This window comes from Tursiops truncatus, chromosome 2 (genome assembly GCF_011762595.2).
Source record: "Tursiops truncatus isolate mTurTru1 chromosome 2, mTurTru1.mat.Y, whole genome shotgun sequence".
In the NCBI taxonomy this organism is placed as follows: Eukaryota; Metazoa; Chordata; class Mammalia; order Artiodactyla; family Delphinidae; genus Tursiops; species Tursiops truncatus.
The window spans coordinates 49412322-49428745 of record NC_047035.1 but is presented as its reverse complement, the minus strand read 5'-3'; the positions used below and the strand labels follow the sequence as shown (position 1 = coordinate 49428745).

The 16424-nt window shown below is 43.2% G+C and overlaps 1 protein-coding gene across 5 annotated transcripts in view; it reads right to left on the bottom strand.

Annotated features, from left to right (window-relative positions):
- TRIM9 (tripartite motif containing 9) overlaps positions 1-13793 on the bottom strand; it is a 112125-nt gene extending 98332 nt beyond the window's left edge. For all 5 annotated transcript variants that reach the window (XM_073800476.1, XM_073800474.1, XM_019924296.2 and 2 more), the window contains exon 1: positions 12757-13793. In XM_073800476.1, coding sequence (XP_073656577.1) covers positions 12757-13578 — 822 coding nt within the window. In that variant the 5' untranslated portion in view covers positions 13579-13793. The remainder of the gene's footprint in view (positions 1-12756) is intronic.
- Between the last annotated feature and the right edge of the window lie 2631 nt (positions 13794-16424).

The following is a 16424-nucleotide window of genomic DNA, read 5'->3' as shown; positions in this document are numbered from 1 at the left end:
AAATCAATAATAACTGCTTGTTAAAAGCACCACAGATTTATCTGTGCCATGTAAGATTTATTAGATTGGATGGAAGTCCAATATTACATTTGATTTTATGCGACTAATGCTCCTGGGATAACATGTCACAGACGTGGGGGTAGGGATGGCACAGCACAAGTGACACCATCTTCTCAAGTTCATGAATTGGTGTGTCTGGGTGATGGCATAAATACCCTCAGTAAGTAGCACATCTATAATAAAATCAGCTGTTGATTATGTGCACTGATGAAAAGAAATGAAAGTACAGATGATCAAAACTGGTAGATTATGTTATAAAGTCACTTCCCTTTGGCTTTGGGTGAGTTATAATTATAACTGAATCTGTGTATATCTGACCTTCTGAGCATTTGCTCCTTACAAAATCAAAAAGCCTGTTATGAAGACCTGCCTTAGGTAGAAACTGTTTAATCCCCCACGTTCACATTTACTTCTCTCTGCAACTGGCTTTGTTCAGAGACTAGATAATATCTTAGACTGATATACCACACAGGTCAGAGCAGCACGGCCCTCTCACAGGCTCTTCCTGGAGCATGGCAGAGAGTGATAAGTGTTTGGTGTCAAACAGTTGCTTCTTAACATGCAAGCTGCAAGGAAAGTAAGAGTAAAGAGAGGATAAAGAAAAATCTCAGTCAGCTTCAATGAATAAATCAGCAGTAGATGAGGATTAACCATCTATGTGTACTGGCTAATGACAGAAGGTAGTTATTCCCATACCAAAGCACAAGGTTCAGCATTCTACTTCCCAAGATAATTTTTTAAGGAACAGTTTCTTCTTTGATCAGAGCTATTAGGATAAAATGTGCAAGGCTTATGAAAAACCATTTTATTTGGTTGTGCTTTAATCCATTCTTAAACAATAGGCTTTTCCAGGTCACATATTCCTTTCTATATTTATGGTAAAAGGCAGGTTAGGTCTTTTCCTGAACAGGAATACACATAATTTTTTTTAACCATCTTGGCAAAAGGTGCAAGAAAAAACTGAAAGTAAACAGAATTAATAACTGCTTACAGGTTTGAATGCATTTTGATGTTTTCCAGGATAGACTTATAAATGTTTTAGATTTACAGAAATATACTTAAAATGCCAAAAAAATATACTTGTTCTTTTATATCATTTCTGCCTATAAATTTTAAGATGATTATTTTGTTAGAAGAGGACAATGAACCCCTGGCTGAGCTGATAGAACCTTTCTGCCTATCTGTCGCTTGCTTGGTTCTGACAAGGCCGAGGTATCCAGCACACTTCCGATGATCTGGTCTATGGAACACTCAACGTACTTGTCTCTCCCTTCCCTCTACCCGCTATTTTCCTCTTTAAATTTATTTTGTCACAAGGGGACTTAGGAGACAAATGACTTTTAATTTCTCACTAATTTTCATACATGAGAACTAAAAGATCTCAGTTATGTCACTGAATTTGTAAGCACATAAAACTGTGCTTTGCAGTCATATGTTTCCTGGGATTATCAGAAGGTAGGACAGAAGAGCAGTTCGACACAGGAGCTCTGGAGTTAGCCCGGATTCAAACTCTGGCTCTGCCTCTTACAACCGGTACGACTTTATAACCTTTAAAGTCCCAGTGCCTCAGTTTTCTCAGAGGAAAATATGTGAATTCTGGAGATTAAATGAGAAAGTGGCTAGAAAGGGCTTAGAACAGTGCCTCGCATGTAGTAAGGGCTCAATACATCTTTTTTAAAAAGAATAATTTTTTATTTATTTTATTTTAGGCTGCATTGGGTCTTAGCTGTGGCACGCGGGCTCTTCATTGCGGCGTGCGGGCTTCTCTCTAGTTGCGGCCTGCAGGTTTTCTCTCTCTAGTTGTGGCACGCAGGTTCCAGAGCACGTGGGCTCTGTAGTTTGCGGCACGCAGGCTCTCTAGTCGAGGCGCAAGACCTCAGTAGTTGTGGCACGTGGGCTTAGTTGCCCCGCGGCATGTGGGATCTTAGCTCCCTGACCAGGAACGAACCCATGTCCCCTGCATTGTAAGGCGGATTCTTTACCACGGGACCACCAAGGAAGTCCCAGTGTTCAGTACATTTTTAACAAAAAGTGTGAAATACAGGTTTTCAAGTCTAATTATTACAGTCAGGCTTGTATGAGAAACAAAATATTAGGATATGTTGCTAATCATTAATCTTTTTCGTACTGATTATTTTTTTCATTAAACAAACCTTTTTAAAACATCTTCTGAGTGCAGAAATGGGGGAAAACAGATATATAAGAAAAGTCTATGACTTTGAGTTATTAGGGTCCAATGGGAGATTCTAAAATATGCAATTATAATACAGTGGGAGGATGTTCAGTGTTAGAACACAAAGATGGGAGCTCTGCGGGGGTTGGTGGGTGGGGCGCACAGAAGGTAGAACAGAGTTTGGGACCACACTGTGAACGGGCAGGGCACTGAAATGACCGGTTCTGTTCCAGACATGCAGATACAAGTGGGAGTTGAAGCCATGGGGTAGATGAGTCTCTAGAGACAGGTGTGTTGAGAACAGAAAAGTCAGTGATGTTTCTTTATTCATGACTAGAAATTCAAGATGAGTTTTCTTGCTCTTTCAGCTTAAAATCAGTCAGTCAAAATGAAGAAAACTCTTTCTACAGTTAAGGAAAAAAAGTGTCTGTAATTAAACCCAGCTGGGGTGGGAGTTCTGCTGGTGCAGGAGAGGCTCTGCTGGAACGCAGAGCTGCACCCAGGTTCCCGGCGGGCATGCTGCTCTGGGGCAAGGCTATTGAGGCTGGCTCCTGTGAGCTGCGCCTGGCAAGCTTAGTGGGGTGATTTGAAGGTCTAGTCTAAGAAAATGGTGGAGGGAGGCCTGGTGGACCGGGAGAGGGCTGGTGGGGAAGCTGGAAGGCCATGAAGGTCAAGAAGGAAGAGGTAACCTAGACAGGCAGGTGGGACTATGGCTGTATCTGCAACGTAAACCAGAAAAGTTAAAAAGATGGCAAAGTCTGGGCCAAACAGAAGTGAAATGACAATTTCCCTGACAATGATGTTAAGTGCATTCTGTGCGGTCTGCTTGGGTTTTTCCTAGTAATCTTACTCTGAGATAGTTCTCAGTTTAAGACAGGGGCCCAGTTTCAGGTTAGGGATAAAACTGCTGTGAGAACACCCCAGGACAGTGGTTTTTGGCTTTGAGATGTTTTGGGGGATGAATTAGACATGCTGTTGACAAAACCTAGATGGTCTCTGATAATCTAGGTTCTCTGCTGGTGGCCATTTTATACTAGCTCCTTTTCCAAGGTTAAAAATTGATCCTGGATGTCAATATGAAAATATTAGGAAGGCTGGGATGTAACAGGCAAAGTACTACAGTACTACTCTTAGCTTTCACACATTGTTCTGCTCTGTTGTTACCAAGAGCAGCACCAGTTTTGACCTTTTAATATTGTCCTTTTGGGCTTCCCTGGTGGCGCAGTGGTTGAGAGTCTGCCTGCCGATGCAGGGGACACGGGTTCGTGCCCTGGTCCAGGAAGATCCCTCATGCCGCGGAGCGGCTGGGCCCGTGAGCCACGGACGCTGAGCCTGCGCGCAAAAATTGTCCTTTTTTGCTTTATAAAAGAATGTTTAAAACAATCTATTTCTATCACAATTTAATGAAAAACTCAATCAAGCCAGTCATTGGGTATCATGTATACAAAGTGTAAAAGCAGTCAGAAGTAGATCAAAGCAGTTATTTTTAATTATATTACATTAGTATTACTGATGTCCAAAATCATTTTCAGTTGTTTATAATAGAAAGAGAAGCAACATATATTAAATATATGTACATACATACTACAAAATTTATATAATTGCTTTACCTCTTTGTCTTTGACTTTAATATTTAAGGAATAACATAAATTTAACTTTTAATATTTTAGATTTAACATAAGATTTAAGGATAGGCTAATTAGGGACATTTATCAGCAGGGTGGAGTTTTAGAGTAGTCTACTCTGCACACACAAGAAATTAAGAACACTGACCTCCTTACTGACTTATTGGCTAGTCATTGCCTAGAATGATGTCTCCCAAACTTGTGTGGAAGCAAAGAGAGCTTCCACAACCTAAGTGTCCATCCACAGATGAATGGATAAAGAAAATGTGGTATATATATATATACACACACACACACCTACACACACACATGCAATGGAATATTATTCAGTCATCAAAAGAAGGAAATCCTGCCATTTGTGGCAATATGGATGGACCTCGAAGGTATTATGCTAAGTAAAGTAAGTCAGACAGAGAAAGACAAATACTGTATGTTCTCACTTTATATGTGGAATCTAAAAAATCTGAACCCAAAGAAGTAGAGAGTAGAATGGTGGTTGCCAGGGGCTGGGGGTGGGGTGGTGGTGGGGGGAAGTGGAGAGATGTTGGCTAAAGGGTACAAATGTCCAGCTATAGGATAAACGTTATGGGGATCTAACATACAGCATGGTGACTATAATTCAAAATGCTGTATTATATACTTGAAAGTTAAAAAAAGAATGATAATTATGCGAGGGGATGGAAGTGTTAACTAATCTTACTGTGGTAATCATTTTACAGTATATACATGTATCAAATCATCATGTTGTACACCTTAAATTTATATATATATCAATAACGTCTCAATAAAGCTAAAAAAAAAGGAAACGAACAAACAGAAAAGAGTTTCCAAAGTCAAATAAGTTTGGAAAATTCTAGGTTGAACCAAGCAGGTTTCTTTGTTTCAGGATCGATCGGTATATGGATATATCAATGCAGAATGTGGATCACCAAGAGCATGTGTAGAGTAGAGAGTCTCAAACTTATTTAATTATGGAAACTTCGAGGGAATACACTTAAAAACTTCCCACCTAGAGAATGGGTCAAAACAACATGTGTGTCTTCAGAAGTTTCTTGCCTTTGAAAACAAACAACATTGATTTTGGGCAGAAGTTTGATTTCAGAACCTCCTTGTCCAGCCTGTTGGTCTTAACCGTAACGTCACCATATATGCCAAGTAATTTAGAATTGGTTAAAAAAAAATCCCTGAGGCTTCTTTGTAAGCAATCTCTCAATAAGAATAGAGACTAGCCAAAAACTAGTGAAGATTACACAGTGGTCAACGAGTAGACAGAGTTAGATTAAATATTATATAATTTCTGCTTCATTGAATCAAAACTGCTTTTTTTGTATTTATGGCATCAGAATGCAGCCTTCCAACTATAGTATTCTAGAGATAATACTTAAAATGAATAAGAATTAGTATCTTCAGACACAAATGTTTATACGTGCTAAATCTCAGTTGAAAGTGACAGAAAACCAATACAAACTAGCCAAAGAGAAAAAGGAGGGGGAGATTTGCTGACTCACTTAACTGGAAAGGCAGGAGGGGGTAGAAAGGGGTTATGAAGGGTTCCAGGGACTCAACAGTGTTCTCAGAAGTCTCTGTTTCTTACCTCTGTAACTCTGGGGATTGCCTTACTTTCTTCTACTAAGGTAAGAGGAAGAGGAAGAGGCAGGGACACAGACACCTCTGGCTTTTATTCTAGCTGCAACAAGCCCAGAGGAAAGCAATGCTCTTCTGTCCCTGATTCAGTATCTATAAACCTCAGAAGAGGACTCTGATTGGATTGGCTTGCTTCATGTGCTCATTTTTTGAATTAATCACTTTGGCCAGTGGGATAGGGTGTGACGATTGGTCAGGCCTATGTCACATGCCCTCCCACTTGGCCAGGTAAGGCAGAACACTGGACTGGCAGCCCACCAGAATCACAAGGACTGAGCAGAGGCAGGAATGTGGTGGTGTGGGGAAGCACTTAACTAAGTAAGAAGAATACTGCTGTTATGAGACCAAAACATAAACAACACAAAACACTAAACTCTATGGTTGCTATACACTCTTTTCGTCTAACAAATAGATGGAATTACTGAAATGAAACTATATGATTCCCCCCACTCCCAACCCAATCACATACTTTTCAAGAGGCACCTGAAGTTAGTGCAAAATTGTGTTTTGGCACCTTCTGTCCTCCTTCCTTCACTCATACACAAGCCAAGTGAGGGATCACTTTGCTCTTAGGTGGCCACATTTACCATAATATATAATAGCAGTAGGAATAACCACACAAACTGCTTGGTGGTGGAGCATTACTGGGGAGAGGAAGCACTGAGCTATAGCTATCAGTGTTCTCTACCCTTTTCTGTCTTCTTTTTCTTCATCAACTCTGTTGCTCCACTTTTTTTTTTTTATGCGCAGGCTCAGCAGCCATGGCTCACGGGCCTAGCCGCTCCGCGGCATGTGGGATCTTCCCGGACCGGGGCACGAACCCGTGTCCCCTGCATCGGCAGGCAGACTCTCAACCACTGCGCCACCAGAGAAGCCCCTGTTGCTCCGCTTTTGAAGCATCTCAAGAAACTAGTGCTGTATTTAAAATGCAGAAGATCCAGGGAGAGCAAAAAGGCTTTCTTCTGCACTCAGAATGGTTTCCTCTTAGACTGTACAAGAGGCGCCGGTCAGTGCCTCCCTGTCCCTGCTGCTCACAAAGGCATTCTGCCCTGGGCTTTCCTCCAGCTGAACAGTGAAACCAGGGGCCAGGTTTGTATCAAGTATCTGTTCATTAGGGCCAGGACTAGGGTGAGGGGAATAAGGCACTCTCCTTTGATGCAGAATTTAAAAGGGTGCCAAAAAATCTCAGTAGTCAACACTAATATTTTAATGGAATATTTTTAAAAATAAAAATGAATGCCCCAAAATACATGATGAACAGAAGAGCAAAATCTTAAACAAAGATAGGATCAATAGTACTGATTTTCCCTTCAGACTCAGGCTCCAATATGGCTTAGCATGGCACTGTTACTGATCAACATTTAAAATGCTGATATTCTGCTCATCATGGATTTTTTGTATTCATCTTTGTTTTTTAAGATATTGCCTTACAATATTTTTTATCCTGATTACTGAGTTTTTGGTACCCCCTTATGTTTTTCACCCAAGGTGAGTGCCTCACTTGTCTCACCCAAGTCTTCTGCATACACCTCACTAAAGGGGTAGGCTTGTGACCTAGGCAGTCATCAGTAGACCCCTGACTCAAGTTGGGCCAATCACATTCTTTCTCTAAACTTCAAAATGTGGCCTAAGAGACACAGAGACAGTAGTTAGATGAGAGTGGATACTTGAACAGAAATGTCATGCTGCACTGGGGCTGGAGGAGTCATGTCAGGCCTCGTGCAGCCCAAGGAAACCCATCCAGAGAGAGAAGCAGGCATGAGAGAGTTAGGCATATGCCAGACTGTATTATTTGTTCAAAACGTTCTCTGTCCTCCTCTACAAGGCTCTTCTCGGTGCCTTTCTCTGTTGGAAGAGTGAATTTCCTGTAGCACCGATGTCAGTCTTGGTCACATGGTTTGTTTTAGCCAATGGAATGTAAGCAGAAGAGACATGCAATGTCTGAGTGGAAACTTTAAGTGCTATTGAGTGGTTCTGCTCTACTCCCTTCTCTCTGCCCTAAGGTTGGTGTGTTCCAAACATGCTCTTTCAGCCTAAGTTCAAGAATAAGGAGGATGTGGAGAAGGGCCAGAGCTGACTTTCAGTGGGTATTATTGTAAGAAATTATATGATATTGTTGTAATTCATTGAGAATTTACAAAATTAATTTTTTAATTAAAAAATTATTTTTTTGTTTTTTAAAACAAAAAAATTGTTTGTTACTGCAGCATAACTTAGTCCAAGCTGACTGATACACAGATGTGAATTTAATCTCTAGATTTCCAGTTCCAGTCTCCTTTTGAGTTGATTTTATTTCCCATGAAATCCTCTGAGATCCCCTAAGTGGGTTTCTGTTCCTTACTACCAACAACCTCTGATAAAACTGATAAAAAACAATATTATTTAGAACTATTTTTTTCTTAAACATTTATCATAGAATAGGTTCTAGCCTCCTCTGTGCCAAGGCTAAGTTATACGAATACACACACTTTGAAAGGTGCTTAGGTGAGAGAAGTGCAATTTATTGTACTCATGGTAAGGATAATTTTTGCCTGTGCATTATATTTATTACTCAATGACAGATGGCTGTGACAGTTTTCTCTAATTTTATGAAAACTGTGAGTTGATCTGAAATTCCAGTTAATAGCATCTTTTCATGGTATATACAGGAAGAACAATTTCTGCTGCTTCAAAAGTGATAATATCTTCAAAACTGAATCATATCAGTTATCATTTTAGCTTTGTAATTGAAAAACAAAATACCTTTGTTTAATATACAAATAAGTGCTTCCCTGGTGGCGCAGTGGTTGAGAGTCCGCCTGCCGATGCAGGGGACGCGGGTTCATGCCCCGGTCCGGGAAGATCCCACATGCCACGAAGCGGCTAGGCCCGTGAGCCATGGCCGCTGAGCCTGCGTGTCCGGAGCCTGTGCTCCGCAATGGGAGAGGCCACAACAGTGAGAGGCCTGCGTACCGCAAAAAAACAAATAAATCTTTGTGTGTGTCCTTGTTCCTTGGGGTTAATTCAAGTGACTATTCTCTGAGGACGCATGAGGATCTGGCTCACTCTTTTAGGCCACCTTTAAGAGTAGCCTTTGTATGGCACCTTGTGCTCTGTAAGGAGCAAGCAAATTATCCCAAATTGGGGGATGAGATTTTTATGCAGTAACTGTTGACTAGTGAGACAATAACTTCCGTTTTATGCAAAAACTTTCTATTTTGCCAAACTGAAATTAGTAAGTTATAAACATCTAAATTACTTTTTCAAAATATTTTTGCAAATATAGTTTTAGGTGCTTTACATCCTGTGTGTAGGAAGCACAGAGAGGTTATAGACTTGCTTAAAATTACCAGCGAGTAAGTGGCAGCATCAGGTCTGGAACCCAGAACCTCATCTAGTTCTTTCTATTTCTGCCTCAGCACAAAGAGGAACAATTCATTCCTCTGTAACATTCTCCTTAATACCTGTAAGAATATTTACAGTGCTCACAGAACATTCTGATTATACTAAAAGTAAATTTTTAAGAAGTTAAAAACATGAACATATGTTACCTGTTACATTTACCATACAGACATCTAGATTATATTGTATTTACTGCTGATATATATTACATATATTATATGTAATATATTATAATATATATAATATATATTATAATATAATATATAATTATAATATAATATATATATTATATATATATTTATATATATATATAAAACTGAACACCACTTTGGTTACATTAAATAACACATTTACTACACAAATTTTTGATGAGATGCCACCATACTACAAAGCAGGTATTTTTTCCAGAAGGCTTTGAAGGTGAAACCATAATAACTGATGATTTATTTTAAAATGTTTAACTTGCAAATCTTTGTTTAAAAAAAAGAAGGTAATAGAGAAATAACATTTGAGACAAGATTCTGAATGAATAGTCAGTGTTTAGAGTACAAAGGAAAAGAAAATTCTTGCTCAACAGTACAAACACAAAGGAACGGTTACAAATGTATTACTGATTCAGTGATTGATAAAATACACCAAGAATTCAAGGATAATGTTAGATTTAGAAATATGAATTGCCAAAATTACAAAGTAATAATAATGTTTCCAATTGCCTATATGAAAATGTCTACAAAATCTTTTTTTGTGTGAGTAGCAATTCTTTATAACAACCCAAGTTTGATAAGGAATAGAGCAAGTGCTGATACTAAATAAAAAGTGTCACCAGATATTTGCCCTATAAGGCCACTTCCTGCATTATTTTTCATGGATTTTGAAGGCCATCTATATCTGAAACGTATTTTAATTTAGTCAATTGACAACTAATGAATTTCAACTAGTTGTTTTTAATACCATTTAAAAGATAAACTTCAGCCATTTTGTCTTAAATGTGTAAGATGATGACTTTCTGAGGGAAACAGTTATTTACAGGGTTTTCTTTATCACTGGAAATGACTAAATATTAATGAAAACTTTCAGGTCTGGTGATAACTTGTGTGGATAACTAACTGCCCAACTTTGGGAGAACTACTTAGTGTAATTCTTTGCTCTCCTATGTTTTGAAGGACATAGAAATTCTGGCCCATAAGCTTTTTGTGAGGATGGAAGATAAATAGACATAGGAGAAAATCGCACATTATCACATTACCTTATTAAGGAGATAAGGTGGGGGAATAATGTTTGTTGTTCATCTAACAGATGATAAGTGAATGTTAAAATCTGTCATCCTTCTGCCTTATATTTATTGGCAGTTTAATAATCTTGATATTGACTGAACAAAAATATAACTATTTACTCTTTTGAAAAAATGTGCAAAAGATCAGAGAAGAAATGGTCTTTTTAAAAAATGAACCAATATTCCCTTCCTAGCCTACTTATGTCATGTCTGAAGGGCTTTACATTATTCTTTTTTAGCAGACATCCAAATTTCAACCCTGTCCACACCACAGTGTCTACTCACAATGTCCATTACCGATAAAACAAATGGTTTAACATTTCAAATCTACACAGGGCTTGGCAGAGATTTAAAGGCTGCCTTTGGTCTTAATGGATAAAGTATAGGCTCTTCTTCACAGAAGAATAATGCAGTGGTTTGACCATCCTAATTAGCATGTGCCTCTAAGTTCTTTTTCCAGACAGGTGATTAGTTTCTTAGTTCCAAGGAGAGTTTTGTAGGGCAATTTAACATAGGCTATAGTTAGAAGCTTAAGAGTGAAATCATAATATGAAGAAAAAATTGGCCATGAACTAAAGTTCTGAAAACTTTCAAAATTACACATCATTTAAACAAACTGAAGTGTTTAAAAAATAGTGGCATGTACCTAGGAGGGGAGCTCAAATTTGTGCTGAATTAAGTCTCTCCATCAGTACTAATACAGTTTAATAGACTATATGTGAGAACATAAATGACTGTAAACATGGATCCCATTCAGTATTGAGTTGAGCTCCCTGATTGCTGAATATGGTGATGTTTTATTTTACTTTATTTTATTTTTTCTTGCTGCAAATAAAATATCAGTGTTCCCCTCCTTAACCCCAAGGCCTCTCTCAAAGGCTAGCCTTTCTGGTCTCCAAGGAATGCCAGGAAACCCTGAGTAGGGCAGAGCTGATGCCTGAACACCATCTCTACTGCCCTGCCTCATCCTGGGGCTTGCAACTCAATGATGTGAAGAAAACCTCCCTACAAGAGTCCTGAACCCCTGCCTTGCCCTTTGCACACCCAACTAAGTCGATTATTTAAAAAGTAAAAGTCCAATCCATGTACATCTCCTCAAGAGTGGTTCCCTTCCTTCTAAGCAGTGTGGGCAATAACATTATAAAGATCTCTTTCCTCACGAAGCTTATTTTGTGTGTGTATGTTGGGGGGGGCAATAGATAAATACAAAAGTAACATGATAGTTAAAATATATAGCATCCCAGTTAGTGGTAAGTACTACTGAGGAAAATAAAGCGGGGAGGGAACCAAGGGGTTCAGAAAGGTCTCACTGCAAGCGTGACATCTGAGTAATGATCTGAAGGAGGCAAGAGAGTGAACTGTTCAGATGCAGGCTGAAGGAACATCAAATGCAAAGGCCCCGGGTTCAGAAGGGGTGGAGGAACAGCAAGGTGTTGGTGGAGGAACAGCAAGAGGGACTGCGTGGCTGAAGCAGAGGGAATGGGAGGAAATGAGGGCGATGAGGCCAAGTGGGAACAGGTCATGTGAGGTCCTGGTGGACTACCCTAAGGACCGTCTAAGAAACGCGGGGGGCAATTGGAGGATTTTGAACAGAGGAGTGGCATCACCTAACAAGTCGTTAAAGGCCCTGTTCTGGAGGCTAGCTTTGGCGGAGGTACCATCAAATGACATCAGAAAGATAAATTTGGTAACAGGTGTCCCCAAATTTTCACAGACAACTACTGACTGTGAGGAAAAGGGTTGGACTCTGGACAAATGGGTGTGTGGGTGATCGATAGGAGGGGGTTACCCTGGGAGACTGGGAGATGCACCTGCCTAGCTTTCAGGCCGCGACCGCGCAGAAACCTCCAGTCCTGCTACTCCAGCCTAGATCCCCTCCGCGATGGTCAGGGCCGCAGCCTTCAGGCCGTGTTGCCATGGCGACTACAGGATTTTTCTTTTTTCTTTTTTTTTTTTTCTCCACCCCACTCCACATTCGCACACCTCTGTGCGCAAAGCACCCGGACCCGCATCCTTACCGCGCTGCCGCTGGGCTTGGGCCAGCGCCGACTTATCAGCATTCAGCTCGCGGCGTGTTCCCCGCCCCCTCTGCGAATCCAGGCTCCAGCCTATCCAGCAGCTCCAGCACCCAGCGGTCCACGCCGCCCAGCCGCGCCCACCTCCTCCCCGGGGACCACGGCCGGAGCCCCACAACCGGCTCTGCCCTGGAGCTTCCCTGGCGGCCCTGAGCACAGTCGCGGATCGGCCCAGCTACTCATCGCCTTCCCGCACGCTGGTGGCCGCCGAGAGCTGCACGTCCGCGGCGGGGAGGGGGCGCCCTAAGGCTGGCTCGCAGGCTGCGTGCACCGGGAGACCCGCTCTACGCATCCCCGAAACAACTCTCTGGAGAGGTTCAACTCTCTGGAGAGGTTCAACTCCCCTGTGCGCCGTTTACGGTCCCCTGCGCTTCCTGCAATGCACCAGACGGGGGAAGCAGATATTGGAGGCACCTGCATTGCGCCCCAGTTGGAGGCTCTGTGCGTAGAAGAGGGGGACCGTCTGCTGCAAAACCGGAGGATCGGAGGCGCGGGGAGTTAGGGGTGGGTTTTCTTAGGACTCACCTTGTGCAGTTTCCACATGGCTCCCAGAGCCTTGACTTCGTGGCTGGAGTGTTTGCCTTCCTCCAAGCACTGGTAGCACACGGGCATCTTGCACTGCACGCAGTACATGCTGTGGTTCTCCAGCTCGTGGTCTGTGCAGGTGGAGACCTTTCTCGGGCTCAGCCGCCGGCTCACGCGGCCCTGGGCCGGGGGCACCAGGCGGTGCTTGGCTAGGGGCCCCCGGGGCGGGTGGCAGCGCAGGCGGCACGGATCACAGTAGAAGACATCGCACTGTTCGCACATGACGGTGGCTTCCTTGGGTGCCTTCTCGCAAAGCTGGCACTTAAGGGCCGCCGCTTTGCTCTGCTGGTAGCGGTCAATTACCCCTTCCAGGACGCGGTTCTTGGGGAAGCCGCGGAGACCCCGGTCATCCAGGATGAGGCTGCGGTGGCACTGGGGGCAGGTGATACAGGAGTTGCGGGGCACCGAGGCCAAGGCCGGTGACAGGTGTGTGGCCGGTGGCGGCATAGCCGGGGGGAACACACGTACGCCGTTGGGGGACTTCTGGCACGGGGTAGTGGGGGCGCTGGCGAACCCCCCGTAGGAGCCATAGCCGCTGTCCGCCTCGCTGTACAGGCTCATCTTGTCAAGGTCCAGATAGTCATAGTCGGAGACCCCGGAGCCCGAGGCCCGTCGGCTCTGGGGCGACTCCGACTCCGGGGTCTGCACCAGGATGTTGCGGGCGCACGCCTGACATATATTATGAGAGCAGGGCAGGATGATGGGCTCCCGATAGAAGGAGCCGCACACGGGGCATTTTAACTCTTCTTCCATCTCTTCCATGGGGACCTTGCTGGGAGCGAAGCAGCGGCGGCTGCAACTGGATCCTGAACTGACGAGGTGGCCGGCCGGCCTGTCGTGTCCAGCACCTTGGCCAGCAGCGGCGGCGGTGGCGTTGGCAGTGGCGCCTTCCCGCGTCGCTTAGGCGCCGACTCCCTGTGAGGCGCTCTCTCTGTGAGCCACCGAACCGCGGCGCCGAGCGCCAACCCGGGACCGCCCCCTCCTGCCCCTCTAGTCCCGCCCCAGCCTGTAAGCAGCGGCTTATTGGACGGCGGGCGAGAGAGCAAAGCTCTCATTGGCCACATGCCCCGTCCTTCTCCTCTCCTCCGCAGGCCACGGGGGGTTTGGTGGAGGATTCTGAGGATGAGGGGAGTCTTCGTTTCGGGCTGCATAATCTCGGGAGGGGGCCGGCGTGCGGGGGCGAGGGCACCGGGAAGGAGGGATTAGGCGGGATGACTCATCCCTCGCCCCGCTTCCTTCCGACCTCCGGCTCAGTCGCCCAAGAGCGGGGCGTGAGAAACCCCTCCGCGCTGCGAGGGGGCTGGCAGAGGGGCTGGTGCCTGTCGCCGGCGTCTGCGTTTGGCTTGCAGCTGTAGTCTCCGCTCCGATCTCCGCTCGCCAGTGCTGCGCCGCGCGGGAGACCCCCACCTTCTTCCGCTGCTGGCGCCTCACCCAGGCCTAGGTTTCTGTACCCGAGCCGGGCCATTCTCCCGCTCAGGAACCCGCGGAAGCCGGCCCCTGCGCTCCTGCATCCCGGGGGTCTGACGGCGCAGGCCTGGCAAGAGCCTTCTTGCTTCTTTTTCTCCCTGTTCCTGGTGTCTAAAAGGGGATTGACAGTATCGATTTCCTAGTGTTGCTGTGAGATTTAAACTACGCGACCCACGTAAAGGCTCAATATATTAGTTAAAATCTATGCCCCCTTCATTTCACGCTTTCAATTCAGGCTTGGCCCAGAGGCTTCTTACCTTGCGGTGTGAACGTGTCTCTATATCCCCTCTTCATGTAAAAGACCTTCTGTCCCCTCTTCAGTCCTCCTCCCCCCAAAGCTGTCCTCTCACCGGGGCTCTCAGCACCTGGCTGAGCTTTCACAAGGCCAGTAGAACCTTTGGTTCAGTTGAGGCAGGAATGGGTTGCTTATTTCTGAGTGCCCATAGTTTAGTAAACTAGCTCTGTAGATGAATCACTGTGTCACTGTCGAGTCTCAGTGTGTGACTCCAAATAGCTTTATTCAATGTAATGTGGCCCGAGCATCTACCACAGCTTCCAGAATGATGGATTCTTTCTGTTTCTTCTAGTGAAGTGCGAGAGGTGATGGTGATGGTGGGGGCCTAGTTCTAGTGTTAGTCCTCATATATTAAGCTCCATTCTTCTCCCTCTCCCCAAACATCGCTGGAGATAATTGGTCCTGCCCCTTGCCTGCAGAACTGTTGATTTGATGATGGCGAACAAGAAAATCCAAAAAACAAAAAACTCATATTTAGGTTAAGTGACTTAGTGATATTCTGAGGTAATAACTTATTTGAAGTTGCACATGGCTGTTTTGCTGAGTGATTCATGAAGTAAATGACAAAATTTCTTTCCAAGTTTTAACAAATCTTCCAATTTTCCGCCTTCCAAAAAAGAGATAACTTGATTATATGCAGCTCATTTAAATCACTCTACTGTGCAGGAAAAAAAAAAAAAAAAGTACTTTTTATAACCCTGCCCTTGGAGAAATAGTCCGTAAACTAGGTTATCTTTCCCACCTTCAACTGCAGTAAAAACAGCACCTGATCATTATTTGGGGAAAAAATTTCTCATTGTTTTTTAAGTTATGTTAATTACAAATACTATGTGATATTTAAAAATATATATATTGGAGTATAGTTGATTTCTATGTGATTTATTTTTAACCTAGCTTTTAACTAGTTGAGTCCAGAGCATCCAAAGGCATATGTACTCTGTTTATAAACATTGAACTTCTTCGAGGTTGGAACATTATCTATTTGTAGGATACATCTAATTTATAGGTCCCAAGAGAATTTGCTAATAACAAGTAGTTAATAATTAATAAATAGTTAGAAAGGAGCGTCAGTACCACTCATAATTTACAATCCTTCAAATGACTTTTATATGCATTTGGCTGATTGTAGTAGCCTTGAGCCAGTGCTTTGGACATTTCAAGGTGTGCAGCTGTTACTCTTTTTATGAGTTTGAACTTTGCTTATCACAGTATAACATCTGCTATGGATTGAAAGTGTCGCCCCAAAATTCCTATCTTGATATCCTAACTCCCAAGGTGATGGTATCAGGAGGTGTGGCCCTTGGCAGAACCTTCATGAATGGGATTAGTGCTCTTATAAAAGTAGCCCAAGAAATCTCCCTTGTCCCCTCCATCATGTAAGGTTACCATGAGAAGACCACCACTGTGAGGATCTTCACCAGTTACCAAATTTGCCAACACCTTGACCTTGTACTTCCCAGTCTCTAGACCTGTGACAGATATATATGAAATCTATGAAATATGAAATATATTGAGATGATTTGTTAGATCTATTTGGTCAGGATTAGCTAAATCAAACCCAGGAGATTTAAATGAGTATCATTTTTTTAGTGTTCACACTGTTCCAGGACGTAAGTTAATTTATTTACATGCATACCTAGTTCAATCTCTGTAATAACAAGAAGAGATGGGTATAATTATCCCCATTTTAAAGATGAGTAAACTGAGGATAAGCAAAGTTCTGAAGGTCAAATATTGGTGAGGCTGGGACTTCTTTCTTTCTTTGTTCATTCATTCATTCAACAACTGCTGAGCTCTACTCTCTGTCAGGCTCTGTGTGTGATAAATACCCCAAATGATCTTTTTT